The 22,904-nt window shown below is 42.0% G+C and overlaps 1 protein-coding gene across 1 annotated transcript in view; it reads left to right on the forward strand.

Moving 5' to 3' along the window:
* The window catches only part of PIKFYVE (phosphoinositide kinase, FYVE-type zinc finger containing), a 249,768-nt gene that overhangs the window by 63,092 nt on the left and 163,772 nt on the right, over nt 1-22,904 (forward strand). Inside the window, exons 13-19 of the mRNA XM_089671594.1 lie at nt 2,860-2,922; nt 5,874-6,003; nt 8,173-8,350; nt 12,108-12,182; nt 12,263-12,370; nt 18,586-18,726; nt 20,994-21,120. Coding sequence (XP_089527720.1) covers nt 2,860-2,922; nt 5,874-6,003; nt 8,173-8,350; nt 12,108-12,182; nt 12,263-12,370; nt 18,586-18,726; nt 20,994-21,120 — 822 coding nt within the window. The remainder of the gene's footprint in view (nt 1-2,859; nt 2,923-5,873; nt 6,004-8,172; nt 8,351-12,107; nt 12,183-12,262; nt 12,371-18,585; nt 18,727-20,993; nt 21,121-22,904) is intronic.

A 22,904-nucleotide genomic window follows, 5' to 3' on the forward strand; every position in this document is an offset into this window, starting at 1 on the left:
TTTCTATAGTGATGCTGTAATTGGCCCACAGCTATCACATAGAACCTGGGTCAATCACATCCTGTACCATGTGATAGCTGTGGGCCAGTCACAGCGCACACAAGTAATCAAAGCTGCTATGAATGTAACCCATTCATGGCTGTGCAATGTTTGTTTTTGTTTTTTTTTTTTTCCCCATTTCTATATAGCAAAAAAAAACAAAAACTAGTCTATTTATGTGAAAAGAATGTCACTTGATTACAGCATTGCATGACCGCACAGTTGCCAGTTAAAGTAGCGCAGTGCTGTATAGCAAAAAATGGCCTGGTCATGAAGGGGGTAAAACCTCCTGTAGGGAAAGTGGTTAAAAGCTTTTATAGATCATCAGTTTAGAGTTAACCATGAATGTTGGCTCCAGAATTGTTGCTCTCATTCTGACGCCCACAGTCTGTGCACGTGAGGTGAAGGGAATGCTGTTGAAATTTTTATTTTCATATACTTCACATTTTTTAAACTTTAACTTTATTGCTTTCACAAGGGAGCCAGGAAGCCCCCTGTTTCAGGTGACTGGTTTACTTTATGGTGGCAGAAGGAGTCTATTGGACCCCCTATTGGTTCCCTTGCCTTTCACTGCAGCTGATCATGCACAGGACTGAGCATTATCAGATCTTCATGGTACCGTAAAAGTGATCATTTTATTGAAAAGCTGGGAGTCGGCTGAAAAAAATGTATATAGCAAGCTCAGCCATGAGGTTGTTTTAACCGCTTGATGTCCAGGCTTCTTTTAGAAGGTCAGTGGATGGCAAGTGGTTAAGGCAAACCGCTAAATATACAGATAAAATGGATATATTGGCTAATGTTTAACCTGCCAAAGTATTTTTCTGTCTACCAAGTTCAGAGATTTATATTATCCTGATAAACAGTGCAGCCAGATGGATGAACGGGCTGTATTTTCTGATTGGACAGTGGCAGCATTCTGAATGGCACCCAGACACACCTACGGACAATGCACCTGCACTAAAGGACGCCATAATGCATCATATGCATTGCAATGCAAAAAAATGGAGCAGAAGTAATTTCTATTGCATTGGGACCTTTTCAAAATGAGTGGATTGCGGTAATGTCTGTTCAGCACATGAGAAAAAGCTAATTGCAGCACATGTCTCATCGCAGTGCGTGTTCGTGTGAACGGACCCTGAAACAATTTTGATATTCTCTTTTAAAATCCAGGCAGGTTTTTTTTTTATGGATTGGCAGTCTAAAATTAAGAATAAGGCTGCTTTCATGCTTGATCTATTTTTTTTTCTTCTGCTTTTGTGTTAAAAAAAAAAAATAAATAAATAAAAAAGTAAAACATGTTTACATGTATTTCTTTGGAACGCTTCACACTGATCTGTTTGGGGTCTGGTGTGGACAAAAAAAATGCATAAAAAACACACCTCCCCAATGAATTCAGTGGAAAACAGTTTTTTATGTGGTTGTTTTAGTCGCATGTTTTTTAAAAATGCACCATTAACACGGTAAAAATGTGGTAAATATGCTGCAAAAACGCATATGTATTTTTTGCCACGTATCAGTGTGAAAGTAGCATTAACCACCGCCTGCCCGCCATATAGTAATATGATGGACGCAAGGTGGTTCTCTCGTTCTGGGAGGACGTCATGATGTCCTCCCATTCTCACCGCGCATGCGCGGCTCAGGGAGCGCGCAGTATGGCGATCAGCGGTGCGCTGTATCCCTCAGACACAGCGGATCACTGATCACGGAAAAAGCCGAAGATGTCGGCTCGGTCATGTGATCAGCTGTGTCCAATCACAGCTGATCACATTTAAACAGGGAAATGCCGGTTATCTGCATTTCTCTCCTCTCGAGCTGTCACGCTGACAGCTCATGAGGAGAGGAGAGTTGGTAATCGGCTTTCCGCGGAGGGGACATGTACACTGATCATCAGGGCACTGATGATCAGTATGCCCTGATGATCAGTGTAGCCCCAGCAGTGCCACCTGTCAGTGTCCATCAGTGCCTCGTGCCAGTGCCCATCAGTGCCACATCAATGCCACATTTCAGTGCCTACCAGTGCACATCAATGCCACATATCCGTGCCCATCTGAGCTGCCTTTCGGTGCCGCCTATCAGTGCCATGTATCAGTGCTGCCTTTCAGTGCCTCCTCATCAGTGCCTCCTATCAGTGTCCATCACTGCAGCCTCATTAGCGCACATCAGTGAAGGAGAAAAATCACTTATTTACAAAATTTTATAACAAAAAAAGAAAAACTTTTTTTTTTTCAAAATTTTCAGTGGTTTTTGGTTTAAGAAAAAAATAAAAAACCCAGAGGTGATTGAATACCACCAAAATAAAGCGCTATCTGTCACAAAAAAAATGATTAAAATTTCATATGGGTACAGTGTTGCATGACCACGCAATTGTCATTCAAAGTGTGACAGCGCTGAAAGCTGGAAATTGGCCAGGGCAGGAAGGGGGTATAAGTGCCCTGTAGGCTTGTGGTTAAAGAAGAGAAATCGATTTAGTTATATTGTATATTGAACAGCTCCAGGCTTTTCTTAAGCTTTTATAAAAAGATGCATGTATTTTCCCTTTTTTTTTTTTTTTTTTTTTTTTTTTTTTTTTTTTGTTCAGACACCATTGCCATGGTAAACCCATACAAATAGAACTGTACCACTGTGGCACTGGAAGCCTGAGTACAGTGTCACTCTTTAGTGAACAGTGTGGTGACATGCACATTCTGCAAGTGGTAGGCGAGCAGAAATGTGAGGCATCTGTTTTTATGCAGTATGAGTCATACAGGGTGTGCACTGCACATCACATAGAGGGAATCTGAAAAGTAATCTTTTTTGTTCTGTCATCATTCTTCTCTTTAGAGTTTCTTCAGTCTGAAGACGGAGGTCAGCAGATCATTTCAATTAGTGACGCTTTCATCAAAGGTAACTAAAAAAAAAAAAAACACTTAGGGATTGCTTCTTATCAGTTATTTTTATTATTTAATAAAGTAAATGTCCTGATTTATGGAGCTGTTTGACAATGAGACTAGAACATGTTCATTTTGTTAAAGTGAACTTATTTAGTGACGGGGGGAAAAATACTTTGTCATTCACTTCTTGCAAAATAAAGTGGCTTTCAGCCTTTTAAACAAAATTTTGAAAATGCCTCGTTCATCGGCTGATACATTACAATGTGTTTCATTTTATACAGTCTAGCTGTGCCTTCATAAAGGGATATTTAGTTTATCTGAAGAATTATCCAGCCCTGCTGTGTGTATACATATCGAAAATTGGCTGGAATTTCAACCAATGTGTAGCCCTCTCTAATCAACAGAAGCTGATCGTTAGACTGGTTTCTGTCCAACAGCCCTGCTGGAAAACCAGCATTCGATCAATTTTGATGAGGGGCACCCCCCTCCTTCCCGTCAGACTGCAATAGTGCAGTGGGGGAATTTTTTTTTTCCTTCCATATTGCTGGTGGAACAAAAAAAAATTCAGTGTGTACTGAATCACAAGATGTCTTGTGCTATAAGACCTGATTCTCACTCTCTAACCGTTCCACACTCCAGTGATCATTATTTTCCTCTAAGTGAGTGGGTCAGGAGTAAGGACAAGCTCCGTTTTGGATCCTAGTTGGAACTCATATGAGCAAGCCATCAGGAAGCTGTCCCCTGCACTGTGCCAAATGTATGTGTCCGAGATATTCTCTTCCTGCTGCCATACATATACAAGGGGCATGTGTACTGCGGGGCGGGGAATGCCTCAGCGTCTTATGACTGGCACAGTACAGGTGACAGCTTCCTGGTGGGTTCTCTTACCTGAGTACAGGCTAGGAGCTCAACACATTCAAGCTCATTTCTAGTTGGGAGCATTTCTTCAGCATTCATTCTGTACAATGTGCTGGTTGAGGCAGTCAGCCTTTTTTTAAAAGCAAAGACAGGCAGTACAGGGTGCCTGATATTGCCTTTATTGGGCAGAATGCTTTCCCCTAACTGAAAAAAGTTGCACATTCTAAAGTTGGCCGTACACAATTAAAACTTGTTGAAAATGTTCACTCAAATGCTTTGTGACAGTTTTCAGCCTTTGACTGTACTGGTATTGATGGGCAACCTATGCATCATTAAAGGGAAGTACCAGGTTATGTGTGAATCTGATCCATTAGCTTCAAAGGCAGTGTAGAAAAGAATACAGTTGTGCTCAAGTCAAGTTGTAGTATTTTAATCTAACAGCCATAGCTACAGTGCCTTGAAAAAGTATTCATACCCCTTGAAATTTTCCACATTTTATGTTCACAACCAAAAGGTTTTACATGTATTTTATTGGGATTTTATGTGATAGACCAGCACAAAGTGGCACATAATTGTGAAGTTGAAGGAAACCGATAAATGGTTTTCAAATTTTTTTTGCAAATATCTGAAAAGCGTGGCATGCATTTGTATTCAGCCCCCTTTACTCTGATACTCCTAACTAAAATCTAGTGGAAACCATTGCCTTCAGAAGTCACCTAATTAGTAAATAGTCCATCTGTGTGTAATTTAATCTCAGTATAAATACAGCTGTTTTGTGAAGCTCTCAGAGGTTTGTTAGAGAACATTAGTGAACAAACAGCAGCAGGAAAGCCAAGGAACGCACCCAACAGGTCAGGGTTAAAGTTGTGCAGAAGTTTAAAGCAGGGTTAGGTTATTTAAAAAAAAAAAAAATATCCCAAGCTTTGAACATCTCACGGAGCACGGTTCAATCCATCATCTGAAAATGGAAAGAGTATGGCACAACTGCAAACCTACCAAGACATGACTGTCCACCTAAACTGACAGGCTGGGTAAGGAGAGCATTAATCAGAGAAGCAGCCAAGAGGTCCATGGTAACTCTGGAGGAGCTGCAGAGATCCACAGCTCAGGTGGGAGAATCTGTCCACAGGACAACTATTTAGTCGTGCACTCCACAAATCTGGCCTTTATGGAAGAGTGGCAAGAAGAAAGCCATTGTTGAAAGAAAGCCATATGAAGTCATGTCTGCAGTTTGCAAGAAGCCATGTGGAGGACACAGCAAACACGTGGAAGAAGGTGTTTTGGTCAGATGAGACCAAAACTTAACTTTTTGGCCTAAAACCAAATCGTCGTGTGGCGGAAAACTAACACTGCACATCAGCCTGAACACACCATCCCCACCATGAAGCATGGTGGTGGCTGCATCATGTTGTAGGGATGCTTTTCTTCAGCAGGGACAGGGAAGCTGGTCAGAGTTGATGGGAAGATGGATGGAGCCAAATACAAGGCAATCTTAGAAGAAAACCTGTTAGTCTGCTAAAAACGTGAGACTGGGGAAGAGGTTCAACTTCCAGCAGGACAACAATCCTAAACATACAGCCAGAGTTACAATGGAATGGTTTAGATCAAATCCTTTTCATGTGTTAGAATGGCCCAGTCAAAGTCCAGACCTAAATCCAATTGAGAATCTGTGGCAAGACTTGAAAATTGCTGTTCAGACGCTCTCCATCCAATCTGACAGATCTTGAGCTTTTTTGCAAAGAAGATTGGGCAAAAATGTCACACTCCTGTGCAAAGCTTTTAGAGACATCCCCAAAAAGATTTGCAGTGAAAGGAGGCTCTACAAAGTATTGATTCGGGGGCTGAATACAAATGCATATGACACCTTTTAGATATTTATTTGCAAAAAAATGTGAAAACTATTTTATCATTTTCCTACCACTTCACAATTATGTGCCACTTTGTGTTGGTCTGTCACATAAAATCCTAATAAAATACATTTGTTTTTGGTGTAACATAAAATCCTAATAAAATACATTTGTTTTTGGTTGTAACATATATCTTCATTATGCTGAAAGTTGCTTCCTAGATGTCAAGATATTATTAATCTGGACTATTTCTTTGTAGAATCTCTATTCAATCGACGAGTGGAAGAGAAATCTAAAGATTTACCCTTCACTCCTTTGGGATGGCATCATAACACCCTGGATCAACTAAGAGAAGAAAATGGTGAAAAACAGGCAATGGAGAGGCTACTGTAAGAATATATTTATCATGATGTTTTAATAGAAAACTGACAGGATAAATATGGAAGCTTTCATTTTTGCCTTGCTACTTTCTGAAATACAAAGTGTGACGCTATACAACAAATGTGCAATATTCCATTAGTGCAGCAAAAAGTACACATTGTGCAAAGTAAACCACTAAAGACCATTGTTAGTATTTGTTACAACACGATGTACAAAAATATTCTATTCCATGCATAAAGTGATATTATATAAGGTGCAAACATGAAGTCTATTCATATCAAATTTCCATACAGAGACTTTACAAAGCACTGCCAATAAAAAAAAAAATCTCGTAATTGCTCTCCCTGCTGGTGCTAGTGAAAACAAATGTTGACAGTGTGCTGCACATCCCACTCTGAGTATTGAGGGTCATAACTTAATGGTAAGCCTTGCGTACACAGAGTGGTCATAAAGGCTGCAGCAGTTAAAACCTCTGCCAGGATACAGTACAACTCAAAACTCCTCCAGCTTCCTCACATCTGCATAGCACAGAGAGCAGTGGGCTTTACAATGCAAAAACCTTCCTGTCACATCCACACATCTAAAAGATTAATATTACATATAACCCAATGAAACAAGGGAAACCCTCCCCTTAGTATAAATCCATTTGTAAAAGCTTTATGAACGAAAACTCTTCTACTCACATATGTAAGGACATCTACAGTTCTGTACTACAGTAGAAATCAGTGATGTCCCAGAATCCAAGATGGCCACTGGCTGGTCGGCATGCTTGTTGATGTACGTCATGGTTTTGCTCAAGGAATTTTATCCTACGTGACGTCATCAGGGGCTCAGGTCAAATACGATGAAATGCATTTGGCAGAGCCAGGACACAAGTCACCACGCGCACAGATGGTTCTGAGGCTCATATGAATTATTGTACATTTGTTTTTATAGTGCTATACTTTGCATTTTAATATTTTTATATCTTGTATCAGGATATAGTGTAGGCTGCTTTGCTACTTGCTGGTTTCTAAGACCTAAGTGCGTATTATATATTTTTGTACGTTACTTTTCTCAGGGCTGTTTTGTTTCTGGATCACTGACCCAGCCATGGGTATTGACATAAAAAGTTTTGACCTCCTTGTTTCATGTGCTGCATATGTACTAGTATCACAGCAACTACTGGAGGTGGAGGGTACACTTGAGAGCCAGGCAAATAGTACTTTTAGAAGGTGTTAACATCGGCAGCCTACTTTTCTCTAATAAAAGATTTCGTTTTAAATGAGTGTTCATTTGCTATCTGCTGACGTTCCCAAAAAATCGACTAAATTAATTCTTTACCACTTACTGGCGGCACGCAGTACCATAGCTAGAAGTTGGAGACTATCACTGATCCCGCTAGACGGGTTAAACAAAAACTTAATTGGATAATGGTAAATGATAAACTTACAAGCATTGTCAATAATGATGTTTCTAGATTTGAGGTGACGTGGGAACCATGGATCAGATATATCTCTATTATTTAATAGTACTGCAGCTGACCCTCTCTCTCTCCCCTCCGGGTTTTTCTTTTCTTCTTTCCTCTCTCTCCTCCTCTCCCCCCCCCCCCCCGGGTTTTTCTTTTCTTCTTTCCTCTCTCTCCTCCTCTCCCCTGTTTTTTCTGTCTTATCCTAGATCTTTTTTTCTGTTTTCTTTATTCTTAATCCTTTTTTTTTCCCCTGAATTGGTTTTTATACTTTTGGTACATTTATATGGCAATACCTATGTTCAGTGATTGATGGAATGTTTGTTACCTGGTGGAGATGGTGTTCTCTGTATATATTGTCATTGACTAATATTTTTTTTTTCATGTGCTTATATGTTCTATGAATATGTTGATGCACTCCATTTCACCATGTAGGTGGAAATTGTTTCTATTTCTGTGTATACCACTGTATACCAATTTTTCAATAAAAATATTGAAGTATAAATGAGTGTTCAACTCATAAGCCTCTCACTGTGCCTGTAGCCATCGCAGTGAACTTGGATTTACTGTGCCTATGGAAGATTATAGTGCATTTGTTTCCTGCACTTGGGTCAGCGTGTGTGTGTCCCATGTCTCAAAGGTGCAGCAACTTCTTAAGCCTGGTAGTACCAGTCCTAGCTAGGAACTGAAGTGTGATGTAACTAGTAAAAGAAGTTTTCATATTCCACAGGTCTGCCAATCACAGTCACATGATGTCCCTACTGCAGCAGCTTCTATATAATGAATCACTATCTCTTTCGTGGCGTGACATCATAGTGCCACTAGTTTGCCAAGTGGTTCAGACTGTCCGACCTGATGTCAAGAATGATGATGACATGGACATCCGCCAATATGTTCACATCAAAAAAGTTAGTGTTTACATACGGTATATAAAATACTCATAAATATCCAATAAACTCAAACTTCATTATAAATTTATGCCAAAATGTATTTTGTTACATGTCTTTGGTAAACAAAAATCCCAATAACTGCATATTGGTTTGTATGAAAGTTATAGCGTCTACAATCTATGGTTTAGATACTGGAATTTACATAGCTGTTACATTTCTTGAGGTGCTACAATACCAGGACAGTACAAACTCCCCCCCCCCCCCCCAAATGACCCCTTTTTTGGAAAGTAGACACACCAAGGAATTTAAAGAGGCATGGTGAGTATTTTGCAGATCTAATTTTTTTCTCATAAGGTTTTGAAAAAGAGCGGCAATGTTTGTTGCCATAAGTTTTTGGAAAATGAAGAAATATAAAAAACAAACGAAATCTGAAAAATACTCGACATGCTTCTTCTCAAATTCCTTGGGTTGTCTACTTTCCAAAAAGGGGTCATTTGGGGGTTGTGTGGTGCTATCCTGGCATTTCAGGGCTTCTGAAACTGATAGGTAGGCAGGAAGTGTAATGAGGAAATAAAGCTCTTTAAAAGCCTGAAGTTGCTTATTGGATTTTGGGTTCCTGTACATGGCTAGACTGCCAAAAAGTCTCGCGTGATATCGCCATACTCGGGAGAAGTAGCAGAATGTATTTTGGAGTACTTACACATATACCTATGGCATGTGTGAGCAATAAATAATTTAAGTGACAGAAAAAAAAAATGTCATTTTTCCAAAGACTTGTGGTAAAAAGATAAATTCTTTTATTGACTCAACATGCCTCTCAACAAATAGTTTGGGGTACCCAGGATTAGAAGTTTATGCCACACATCACTCATTCTTCGAACCACCTGAAGCCTAAGCCTTCTCTGACACTTTTTGTTCACATGGAAAAATCAGTATTTATTTGCTAGGAAATTACTTACCCCCCAAATATTATATATTTTTTGAAGCAGAAACCCTAGTGAAAAAAATGGTGGGTGCTGTCACTCTGTATTCGCGCAGCGACTTTTTTTCAAATTTCTTTTTTTTTTATGCAGCCTGTGTGCTGAATAAAAAATAAAGAGAAGAAATCTCTGCCAGAAAGTGTGTGGTATGCCCACCGTTAGAATATAAGACCCAAAAAAACTTTAAATTCGGAAACTGTAATAGGTTTCCATGCAAATGGGCTGGCAAGGTATGTAATTTGGTTGGCGGCTATAAACTGTTGTGCATATAAATTGCTTTGATCCACAATCCATGCATACTGAGCTTCTGTGAAAAACCTCTCCAAAAAATCAAGGTGAATAGTTAATTTGCTGTTTTCACCTGAAATCCAGGTTGGTCAGGGTATGGGGGAAGTACGGGTGCTGCAGAATTTGTGGGTTGCTAGTCAGGATTTGCAAACCCATCCAGAAGGACACTAGGGGCTCTACGGGCCTGTGTGCGAATTCTTGGTGGCTGCAGGACACTACTTGTGCTAGTCACCGCACCAGCACTTTGTACTGCACTTATGGTACTTGCCATGTCACCAAGTGATACTGCAGAGCTGGTATGTAGAAGACCAGGATATACTAGGTCACTGGTGCTCGCCTGTTCACCAAAAGGTTGAGCGGCACTAGTACTGGCAGTCTGCTGCATATGAGTCACCATGCAATTGTAACATCTCAGCAACCTGGGAATGGGGTCGGGTAAGCCTGACCTAAGCAGGGACCTCTTCTCCATTTTCTGAGCTATCTGTCAAGGTGCTGCTGTTTACAGGTTTGTATTCTGAGTCAGATTCTGTCAGTGAGGCTTCCCCTTCGCTCTCATCTAACTTGCTCAGAATCCTGTAGGCCTCTTCACTAGAATACCCTTCTTTGGACATTTTGGCCTCTAAATTTTTAGGTACTTAGTGCAACTCATTAGGTAAAAAGAGCACCTGGCTTTCAGGGACTGCTTCAACCGCTACAAAAAAAAGTACCTGCAAGTGCTAGCAGAGATCAAGCCTGATAATGCGAACACTGCGGTTGTGTGCAATGTATCAAGTGACAGTTACGTACTTGACCCTACACTTCCTGGGGGGGAAGGAGCTAAACGCAGGTGCCAGGGCTGATCCCGCTAATGCGTTTATGGGGACACTATACCTGTTTACTGAATAATTAGACTCCCCTGTAGTTGAATTCTTGTTAATTAGGATTTTGTCTAAAATTTAGGTTTGCTCCTGAGACCTTCATTGGGGTGTATTCATTTTTGCAACATGGTCTTGAATTAATTTGTTAGGAAAAATATCTTTTTTTTTGTGAGTGCAAATTGTAAACAAGATTTGTTAATCAATGGCTTGCCTAAACTAACTGTCCAGTCCCCTATTCAACATTTCTGTAGCCTCCCTAGCGGTATGATTATGTCAGTATTTCTGTGCTCAAAGCAGTACATTTTTTTGCATGGAAATATGTTGTTTTTTTATTGTAGGCCTGTAATTCTTAGGAATAACTCACTGACATCTGTCCGAACAAGAGTCTAGTAAACATCCCGGGTATGTTAAAATTTCAAACCCGAAATCATTAATTATAATTTAATAAATCAAAAAATAATATAAATTTAATTCAATAATTTAATCAAACCAAAACACTGAAATTTGAAATAGAGCGCAAAGTTCGCACATCAGTGAGCTTAGTCGCAAAATCGTTTTCAGGGTTTGATGATGAATTTCCCCATTCCCCCAATCATTATCACTCAATTCTGCAAGTGGTCCTAATTTACTATCGATGTTCTCTAGCTGGTCTAAAACCGCTTTTGACCTAAAGGGAAGCTTTTTGGATGCCATGGACTTTTCACAGTTTACAGGCCGAAAACAGTAAAAATGCAGGCAGGGCACAGGACAAAGCACTAGGGACAAAATGTATGTGAAATGGTTTGATACAATAGTGTTTTACTATGTGATTTGAGTGTATTGAGTGAGTGTCAATTTTTTAAATTTCCCGGCGGTTACGTCCCAACGCCGCAGGGAACGGAACCCTGAAGACAGATGCCGGCATCGGCTGGAGGAGATGGCCGGGGACGCAGCAGGACGGACGGACATCGCAGGAGCGAAGGACAGGGTAAGTGCAGAAGGGATTCCAGAGCAACGCTGCAGGGTATTCCCGAGTGTAGCTCGGGGTTACCGTTTGTGGTGCTGAAACTTTACCCTGAGCTACATTCGGGAATACCTCCAGGGAGGTTAAGTAATGCTATGTGAATGGAATAATGTCAAGGTCACCATTGTACTTCTCCTTTTCATTGTCCAGTGACAGGCTGTGGCAGGCACATGGCAACCTAGGCTTAGAGGCAGTGGGTTGAATAAAACTAGCCATTAGACTGAGGACATCAAGAGGCAGAGGATCTGGATTGAAGCTAAATATTGCAGAAAAAGAATCTGGTTTTGTTTTATCTTTTAATGGACTATTTTTATCTTGTTTTTGACTAGAAATCTGCTTTTCATGAGGGGGAGAAAGCATTTATTATTCTTATTGACACTTCACAGACTGTGGTAATCCATAGTGAGAATAAAATGTGAGTTTTAATTTAGAAAAAAATAAGTGGGAAAATGAACACCAGCCTTAGAGACAGATTTTTCTTTGTATGTGTGCATAATTTAGTAAACTTTCTACTCCTCCACAGATTACATAACACCCATGCATTTTATTGTGTTGTACTGTCAAGCTGAATATACATCCAATTTCAAATGATATTGCTAATTTTAAATTATTTGTGATATACTGCTATGTATATTGTTTGCTTGTAGATTCCAGGGGGAAAGAAGTCTGATTCCATGGTGGTAAATGGATTTGTTTGCACAAAAAATATTGCACATAAAAAGGTAATTAGATTTTTTGTTGGTAAAATATTACTGTGCTAGTAGTTAATCAGTGCTGACTGTTTGTTTTGTTTTTGTTACAGATGAATGCCTGTATTAAAAGCCCTAAAATTTTACTTCTGAAATGCTCCATTGAGTATTTATATAGAGAAGAGACTAAATTTACCTGTATTGACCCAATTGTCCTTCAGGTTAGTCAACAATAATGGAATAACCTTTGGATGTAAACCACAGATAATGTGTCACACAATTATTATAATGTGTTTTTTCTTTTCTTTATTTTTTTTTTGCATGCCCGATATTAAACAACACTTTTATTGCTGGTGATGTACAGATGATGTTACTAGTATTAGTCCAAGTTTGTAAATATTGTTCCTATGGTTGTTCACACCTCCTATAGGTCTGGCGTTTTAGGCATTAATTACATTTATACATATTCTACAAAATCCTATCTTATGAACTCCACGGTCCCCTAAAAAATTCTTACATTAACTTAACTGTAAGTGCAAAGAAATAAAAGTAAGCACTGGCCACATGTACAACAATACCACCTAGTGTTACAAATTAAAGCACAATAGCGTATTAAATAAAAGTGATTTTAACAGAAAATCCAATAGAAGTAAGTCACTGGCCAAATGTGTGTTAATATTACCTAGTAATACAATTGTAGTACAATGATATATTTTATAAAGGTGGTTTTAATGAAAAGTCCAAACGAAGAGTGTCAGAGTTCCCAAACACCATTTGCCAGTAAAATGTGAAGTGCTCAATTCTAATTTTCAGCAGTGTTCCACCAATGTGTGTGGTCAAATAATGCACTCACCAGAAGACATCAGCTTACAGAGTAGCCAACAAGCATGTAAGATCAAATGTTGTATAAATTTGGTGGGCTGTCGCATTCTATGTTCTCTTTAGGACCCGTCCACTTTAGGCAGCATTAAACCATCTCCTCCATTCTCAGAACTAATCTTCCTCTGGGGGCTGGGCCAGGAAACAAGCTTCTCTCTCCTCCCTTTCCTTAGCTCGGTAATGAGAACACAGTATGTGCCAGCCCAACTTATTCATAGAACATTTGATCTCACATGCTTGTTGGCTATTCTGTTAGCTGATGTGTTCTGGTGAGTGCATTATTTACCATACATATTGGTGGAATATGGTTGAAAGTAGAAGAACTGAGCACTTCACTTTTTACTGGCAAATGGTGTTTGGGGACTGACACTTTTTTTTTTTTTTTTTTTGACTTTTCATTATCACCTTTTACAAAATATATCCTTGTACTACAATTGTATTACTAGGTGATGTTGCCATACATTTGGCCATTGACTCACTTCTATTGGATTTTCTGTTTTAAAATCACTGTTTATTATTTAATACGCTATTGCTCTTTAACTTGTAACACTAGGTGGTATTGTACATGTGTCCAGTGCTTACTATTATATCTTTGCACATATTTAAAGCGTGGTACACACTTAAAGGGGCAGCAGCCAAGTTTTTTTGGTTTGTTTTGGTAGATTCACTTTGTTTTAGTACCTGGTGAAGGCGCTTTTAACATCTATACCTATATACCTGTATTTAAATAGAAAAAAATCAATCCTTTTTTAAAGTGGTTGAAAACTCTAACTTACACCCAGTGAAGTGACTGGCCTCAGGTGATGAAATAAATCCTCCTACATAGGTTGTACCCATTTTTTAGCAGCCATCTGTCCTCTACAGCCATTCAGAGTTCAGAATTTACACAGGATCTTTAAGTTCTGAAAAGCAGGGGGGTGGGGATCTGAAGTCTCAAAGTGCATGTCCACACCCTCTCACAGTTTATGGAGATCATGTAGAGCTACAGTGCCTTGAAAAAGTATTTATACCCTTTGAAATTTGTTTTTATTTTACAACCAAAAACGTAAATGTATTTTATTAGGATTTTATGTGATAGACCAACAAAAGTGGCACATAATTGTGAAGTGGAAGGGAAATTAAAAATTGTTTTAAAATTTTTTTACAAGTATCTAAAAAGTGTGGCATGCATTTGTATTCAGCCCTCTTTACTCTGATACCACTAATTAAAATCTAGTGGAACAAATTGCCTTCAGACGTCACCTAATTACTAAATAGATTCCGCCTGTGTGTAATTTTTAATCTCCGTATAAATACAGCTGTTCTGTGAAGCCCTCATAGATTTGTTAGAGAAAATTGGTGAACAAACAACATCTTGAAGGCCAAGGAACACACCAGACAGGTCAAGGATAAAGTTGTGCAGAAGTGTAAAGCAGGGTTAGGTTATAAAGAAGAAAAAATTCCAAGCTTTGAACATCTCATGGAGCACTGTTCAATCCATCATCCGAAAATGGAAAGAGTGTGGCACACATGCAAACCTACCAAGACATGGGTGTCCACCTAAATTTACAGGCTGAGCAAGAAAAGCATCATTTAGAGAAGCAGTCAAGAGGCCCATGGTAACTCTGGAGTAGCTGCAGGTGCTCTGGTCAAATATGAGACCAAAACTGAACTTTTTGGCCTAAAAGTAAACCATTGTGTGGCAGAAAACTAATACTGCACATCAGCCTGAACACACCATCCCCACCGCGGAACATGGAGGTGGCAGCATCATGTTGCTTTTCTTCAGCAGGAACGGAAGCTGGTCAGAGTTAATGGGAATATGGATGAAGCCAAATACAGGACAATCTTAGAAAAAAACCTGTTAATGTGCTAAAGACTTGAGGTTCACCTTCCAGCAGGACAACGACCCTAAACATACAGCCAGAGCTACAAAGGTATGGTTTAGATCAAAGCATAGTCGTGTTTAGAATGGCCCTGGCAAAGTCCAGACCTAAATCCAACTGAGGATCTGCGGCAAGACTTGAAAATTGCTGTTCAGACCATCCAATCTGACAGAGCTTGAGCTATTTTGCAAAGAAAAATGGGCAAACTGTTCACTCTCTAGATATGCAAAGCTGGTAGAGACATACCCAAATAGATTTGCAGCTGTATTTACTGCGAAAGGTGGTTCTACAAAGTATTGACTCAGGGGGGCTGAATGCAAATGCACGCCACACTTTTCAGATATTTATTTGTAAAAACTTTGAAAACCATGTATCATTTTCCTTCCACTTCAGTTATATGCCACTTTGTGTTGGTCTATCACATAAATTCCCAATAACATTTTTTTATGTTTTCAGTTGGAATATTACAAAATGTGCAACATTTCAAGGAGTATGAATACTTTTTTCAAGGCACTGTAAGGTTATGAAGCACAGGCTGTATGCTGGAGCTCCCTTCCCTGTCACATTTTTATCTCTTGGTGTCAGGAAATTGTCAGAAATTACTTTTACTTCAGAATGAGACAGGAGAGGATTTCTCTCACTTGGAGCATTGGATAGGGACAAATGCACAGTATTGAAGGATGTGCTTTGCTCACATTACATGTCTGAGGTTTACAACCATGAGAATTTAAAACCTCCTTTATAGTATTTAGCACATAAAAACATTCTGGTGCACATGTCAAAAACACTCTTCGCAAGCTGTAAAATCTCTCCCCCTCTCCCTTCCCCTCGCTCCCTCCCCCCTCTCGCTCCCCCCCTCTCCCCCCTCTCGCTCCCCCCCTCTCCCCCCTCTCGCTCCCCCCCTCTCGCTCCCCCCCTCTCGCTCCCCCCCTCTCCCCCCTCTCGCTCCCCCCCTCTCGCTCCCCCCCTCTCGCTCCCCCCCTCTCGCCCCCCCCCCTCTCGCTCCCCCCTCGCCCCCCCCCTCTCGCTCCCCCCTCGCCCCCCCCTCGCCCCCCCCTCGCCCCCCCCCCTCTCGCTCCCCCCTCGCCCCCCCCCTCTCGCTCCCCCCTCGCCCCCCCCTCTCGCTCCCCCCTCGCCCCCCCCCTCTCGCTCCCCCTCGCCCCCCCCCTCTCGCTCCCCCTCGCCCCCCCCCTCTCGCTCCCCCTCGCCCCCCCCTCTCGCTCCCCCTCGCCCCCCCCTCTTGCTCCCCCTCGCCCCCCCCTCTTGCTCCCCCCTCGCCCCCCCCTCTTGCTCCCCCCTCGCCCCCCCCTCTTGCTCCCCCCTCGCCCCCCCCCTCGCCCCCCCCTCTTGCTCCCCCCTCGCCCCCCCCCTCGCCCCCCCCTCTTGCTCCCCCCTCGCCCCCCCCTCTTGCTCCCCCCCTCGCTCCCCCCTCGCTCCCCCCCTCGGTCCCCCCCTCGCCCCCCCCCCCGGTCCCCCCCTCGCCCCCCCCTCGCCCCCCCCCCCCCCCCCCCCCGGTCCCCCCCTCGCCCCCCCCTCGCCCCCCCCCCTCGGTCCCCCCCCCCTCGCCCCCCCCCTCGGTCCCCCCCCCCCTCGGTCCCCCCCCCCTCGGTCCCCCCCCCCTCGGTCCCCCCCTCGCCCCCCCCCCCTTGCTCCCCCCCTCGCCCCCCCCCTCGCCCCCCCCCTTGCTCCCCTCTTGCTCCCTCCTCGCCCCCCTCTTGCTCCCTCCTCGCCCTCCCCTCTCGCTCCCTCCTCGCCCTCCCCTCTCGCTCCCTCCTCGCCCTCCCCTCTCGCTCCCTCCTCGCCCTCCCCTCTCGCTCCCTCCCCTCCCTCCCCCTCTCTCTCCCTCCCCCCCCCTCTCCCTCCCTCCCCCTCTCTCCCTCCCCCCCCCTCTCTCCCTCCCCTCCCTCCCCCTCTCTCCCTCCCCCTCTCTCTCCCTCCCCTCCCTCCCCCTCTCTCTCCCTCCCCTCCCTCCCCCTCTCTCTCCCTCCCCTCCCTCCCCCTCTCTCTCCCTCCCCTCCCTCCCCCTCTCTCTCCCTCCCCTCCCTCCCCCTCTCTCTCCCTCCCCTCCCTCCCCCTCTCTCTCCCTCCCCTCCCTCCCCCTCTCTCTCCCTCCCCTCCCTCCCCCTCTCTCCCCCTCTCTCTCCCCTCCCCTCCCTCCCCCTCTCTCTCCCCTCTCTCTCCCCCTCCCCCTCTCTCTCCCCTCTCTCTCCCCCTCCCCCTCTCTCTCCCCTCTCTCTCCCCTCCCCCTCTCCCTCCCCCCTCCCTCTCTCTCCCACTCCCTCTCTCTCCCACTCCCTCTCTCTCTCTCCCTCCCCCCTCCCTCCCTCTCTCTCCCCCTCCCTCCCCCCTCCCTCTCCCTCCCCCCTCCCTCTCCCTCCCCCCTCCCTCTCTCTCTCCCCTCCCTCTCTCTCTCCCCTCCCTCTCTCCCCCTCCCTCCCTCTCTCCCCCCCCTCCCTCTCTCCCCCCTCTCTCCCCCCCTCCCTCTCTCTCCCCCCTCCCCCCTCCCCCCTCTCCCCCCCCCTCCCTCTCTCTCCCCCCCTCCCTCTCTCTCCCCCCCTCCCTCTCTCTCCCCCCCTCCCTCTCTCCCCTCCTCCCTCCCTCCCTCTCTCCCCTCCTCCCTCCCTCCCTCTCTCCCCTCCTCCCTCCCCCCTCCCTCTCTCCCCCCCTCTCCCCCCCCCTCTCTCCCCCCCCCTCTCTCCCCCTTCCCTCTCTCTCCCTCCCCCTTCCCTATACCTATACTAACTTGCCTAAGAAGGATCTGTATACTTGCCTTTTTTCCGGTTTGCTTACTCGATCTCTCCTGTATCAGCCAACATTGGGTGCAGGGGAGAGGAGAGAACACTCAGCAATGCCTTGATTCAGTGACGTCACCCATTGGCTCCTATAGCCCATCTGTTGTCAGCATTTCCTCCTCTCACCTGCAGCCAAAGTGGCCTGGAAGTAAGAATATGTATATCTTACATAGGCTAGTCAGATTAGTTGTTAGGAGGGGGGAGCGACCATTTTAAAGGAAAAGTAGGGCCAAAGCTCTTTTGGCACTACTTCTCATGGGGATCAGAGGAGTGCACTTCGTTCTGCAGTCATGTGACTCGTATTCAGTCAACAGTGGGCTAAAGCCCTCTGACGGTTTACATCACTCACCCAGTCCAAACTCTAGAAAGATCCCAACTTTAATGTCAGGATCCACCCAGATGCCTAGACCTGCAGCTGGCTCAGCCTCTCAGCTCTGTCTGCAGTCCTGAAATGAATTCTTTTTAGAATATTTTATGCAACAATTTGGTTGGAGGGCTTTTTGAAGCCTTTAGTCCCCTGTCACCATAACCTTAATGGTTATACTGTCTCACCATATATACTTTGAGAGCCTATACATCAAGTATTGAAAGCATCTCTAACTAGATTAACTAGCCAGAACTTTTTACTGAAATTTGATAGATCAAGTACTAGACAAGGGATCATTATTTTAAGGAATGACAGTGTTTTGTTCACCACACAATGTGTAATGGTGGGTGGCTCCACAGCTTTAGAGGCAATTGGTGGTTTTTGTGTATTTTTTTTCTTTTTGTTAGATGCAGTATAATTGAGTCTTTTTCATCCTCTACTTTGACATTTTCCCAGTTGACTGCACCAAACCTATTTGTGTTTTTTTCTGTTTTGTTCATGCCTAGTTAAATACTTTTTTCTTTGATCTCTAGGAAAGGGAATTTTTGAAGAATTATGTCCAGAGAATTGTTGATGTTCGACCAACTCTGGTTCTGGTGGAGAAGACTGTGTCTAGAATAGCACAAGATATGCTCTTGGAACATGGCATAACCTTGGTCATTAATGTGAAACCGGTATGTAAAGCAGGGGCAAGCCAACGTTTGTTCATAAGTCTGTATTGTCTTCTGGTCTTAATGTGCTACTGAAGCAATGAGTATGACTTTTATTTAAAAAATTCTAATAAGTCTAATTTTTTTCCTTATTCTCTGGGCTTAATGTCTTGTGCCCATAGGTTAGTGTGGCTTTAACAAAAGTTTTTTACTTTTTTTATAATCGAAAAATGTAGAATTTCAGAGAATGACATTAGCTTCTTATTACTATCAATTCACTTTACATGTATAATAGGGTAAAAATGTTGTACAAAGAAAATTAATCAATGCAGACCTATTAAAATTATATAGAAAATGTACAACCTGTGCTAATAAACAATTTGCATATGTACACACCATACATTAGAAGCTATAGGGCACTACCTGCTCTGGGAGACACTGTCCAGCCCCACATTCAGTCCATGCTTCAATTGGAACAATCTCCCCAGGATCCCTGGCCACACCTGCAGGTTTTGGAAGGTGAATTTAGAGAAGGGAGCTCATATAGAAAAAGGATAAGTGGCAAAATTGTATGAAAAGAATCTTGTTGAGCAATACGTTAAGAAAAAAAATCATGAACTCTCTACATTCAAATCTTAAAAAAATTAACACTGAAAGAATTTGTAAACCCAACTTTTCACACTCCTGATATATACCTGCTGTACCATGTACATGTATGAAAAGTATTCTGTTCTTTGTATTGCTTCCTTTGCTTGAAATACCTGGTGTTCATGCCAGTCCCTCTGCTTTCCTGTAAAAACTGACCACACTAGGCAGGAGAGAGCACATCATGGTGGATTTTCTAGCTGAGCTTGCTCTCCTTCAATGGTCAGACTTCTGCTCGCTCACACCCTTGTACAGCCAATCACTGGGAGGATCAGCGTGCTGCCGCTTCTCCTCCCTTAGCTCCCTAAGATCCCTATACAGCTGAGAACAGTGGGTATATTATCCCTTGTATAAAAGGGAGGGAAAAAAGGTGTTTAAAATATAATTTCTTTTTTAAATTGTGAGGGTTCACATATACTTGGCTAATTGTACAGCTGTGTGTGATGTTTAGAATTTTAGTATTTTATTTCTTTTGTACATTTTCGGTTGCTAGTATGGAGTTTGGTGTGTGTCTTAGTTTTTTTTTTTGTTTTTTTTTTGTTTTTTTTTATACAAAATTTAGCCTAAATATAACAATCATTATCCAGCTGGAAACCTGCATTTCAAATTTATTCCTTTGCTCTCCTTTATAATGCATGTTGTATATCTGGTAAGAGATGGATGGATGGATGGATGGATAGATAGATATTTTTAGGTCATTTTCCTTTAATATCTGTAGAAATGCATCACAAAGCATGGCGACATAAAACACATCAGCAAGCAGGCCCAATGTACATGGTGTGTTAGGGGGTTGGGGATTGAAGTTGGGGCTGTTTTTGCCTAATCCTAAACTTATCCTTTTAAAACTTCTGTATTTTGTTCTGTATTACTGTTTATTTTAAATTAAAGCCGTATTAAACCCAAGAACAAACATTTTATTGCAGCTTATCAATTCTTCGATGTGGTGGCTGAATTATTTTTTTATTTTTTTTTAGCCTTTCCTATATTTTCACCTAAGAATCTGGCCAGTAAGTCTTTTTTAACAGAACAACCCCCCCTCTGCAAATGTAGCATTTAGTGTTGCCACAAATCATTTACCACTGGCAGGTGCTTACAATGATCGGCTTTTAATCATTCATGTAAAAACTTTAACCCAAAAGAGAAAAAAATGCTTTTTTAGCTACTAGTGCTACAATGCTTCAACCCAAAGGTGCTCCCTATGCTTCCTTATCTAGAGTGAAGGCACTCTTAATACAGGAGGTGTGTTACTGGCCAGAACACCAGGTAAAACGGAGGAGAAAAAGTCTAAAATAAATGATGCAGCTACTACACCTAAGGATTGGGAAGCTGCAATATATTCCATTTTTGGTTTTGGGCATAATACCAGTTTGACTACCTTGCTGTTTTACTGTAATTTAGATTACGTTGTTCTTGAGAATATAGACATATATTTTCATTATTTTCCACTGCCTTTTTATTGGTCTCATGATATCCTATGCATTTGGCAGTAAAATGCAGTAAAACCAAAAATATAACAAACGTATTCCCCCTATGTGGTTTCTGGAAGTAAATAAAAAAAAATGGTTACTGAAAGAAAACAAGCCTAAAATATGTTATTGATGTCTGTTGTTACTCAAGTTTTTATTTTTATTTTTCATATCCTCTAGCAAGTTTTAGACCGCGTTAGTCGAATGACACAGGGTGACTTGGTAATGTCCATGGATCAATTGTTGACAAAACCTCGCCTTGGAACCTGTCACAAATTTTATATCCAAGTGTTTCCTTTGCCTAACAGTAAGTGTCTGTCTGCCATCTGCTATAATGATGCAACTTTTTTTTCTTTTGAAATAAACACTATGATGGCTGCAACGTGAACGTCAATATCGACGTGTATACTTTTATAAAAGCCTTCCAGTGGCACACTGTCACCGCTGTCAGGGTTTCCCTCTTTACCCAATGTTCCTTTTGTGTTCTCTGGCTCCGGCTATTTTGAATGGTTGGGTAGCAATGACATTACTCATGGACATGTGCACAGCAGTCACAATCACTGCACAGCTCTCTGAACAGACAGCATGTTTGGTATGCTAATAAATAAAAAAAAAACAATGTGCGCTATCAAACTAGTGAATAAGCTAATAAAATAGAGCCGCTGCAATAACATTTAACAGGTGATCCCACACTTAAAACATAAAACATACATAAATAGTGTTGCACTAACTCACATAGACATAATAGTACATAAGCAGATTCAAACGCGATAGTTCAATCAAATATAAATATACATATAAAGTGCTTGAATGATGAAAATCAAATAAGGTGCTTGATTGGTGAAGAATCACTACGATGTGCTTCGGATAAATAGTCTATTTGAAAAACACAGTGCTCCACCTTAACTCAATGTTCCTCCACCTAAAAATATATATGGATGGCCGCTCACCTCCTACCATGGACCCATAAATTAATACAGGTCCTCCAAGCTTGGTAATTCCAAAACGATGCTCTAGATGGCAGCAGAGTTGATGACAGGCACCCCTTCAATGACCATATAAACGGGACTCTTCTCAGCTTAACTCCACATATAGAAAGAACAGAGGGCATCTACCATAGTGTAATACGGTTTTAATTCGACATCAAATAATTCCAGAGTGTCACTCACATGATAGAAGCAGTAATATAGCGATTTGCTATTCAAAACTCCCGCTCTATAAGAAGCCGGCAATGACGACACTGGGCTCCACCCCCACACGTTATGCCACCAACCACCTGGCTTTGGCAGGAAAAAGCCGACCAGTGATGTTCACACCGTTGTAGGTATCCATGACTACCACTCCTGCTCCATTCCGTATAGCCTGCAACATTGCTGGATTTCACATGGAACAAAACCTTTTTATCATAATTCACAAACAATCCTACCTAAATTTATTATACAACAATATTATTAAAATAAAAACTTTTTAAAAAGATTGAAAAAAAGTTAAGAAATCCTATGATCCTGTACAGCCGCATCTTGTGGTCAAAAAGTATAACATCACCCAACTAAAAAAATTCATTATAATTCATTACATTGCATACTTAACACTAATCATACTAATCAATACTGATAAATAATAAAAATATTAAAATTAATATATGGCCTATAATAACAGATAAAACCCACGTTAATAATTAGTGATAAAACAATTTAAATCGAATTCTACATTATGACCTGATGGATAAAACGTCTGCATTTTGCATATCCAAAAAGATTTTCGCTGACTTAGAACCCAGACTTTATTACTGGCCCTCCAGTAGAGATGATACCTATCAATACCCCAAAATAATAAACTTTATGGATCTTTATTATGCACAGTAGTGAAATGTCTTGATACACTATGGTTTTTGAACTCTTTAGCGATATTCTGAACATGTTCCCTAATCCTCTTTAATAAAGGTCTTTTTGTGCGTCCAACGTATTGTATCTCACAACCACATTCCAACACATAAACTACCCCTTCTGTCTTGCATGTAATAAAATCTCAAATCTTTATTTGTACTTGTTGCTTTAAAATTAGTTCTTTTTCGATTAATCCCTTTATTTC

This window comes from Staurois parvus, unplaced genomic scaffold, assembly GCF_062004578.1.
Source record: "Staurois parvus isolate SC_StPar_1 unplaced genomic scaffold, SC_StPar_1.0 ptg000011l, whole genome shotgun sequence".
NCBI classification, from domain to species: domain Eukaryota; kingdom Metazoa; phylum Chordata; class Amphibia; order Anura; family Ranidae; genus Staurois; species Staurois parvus.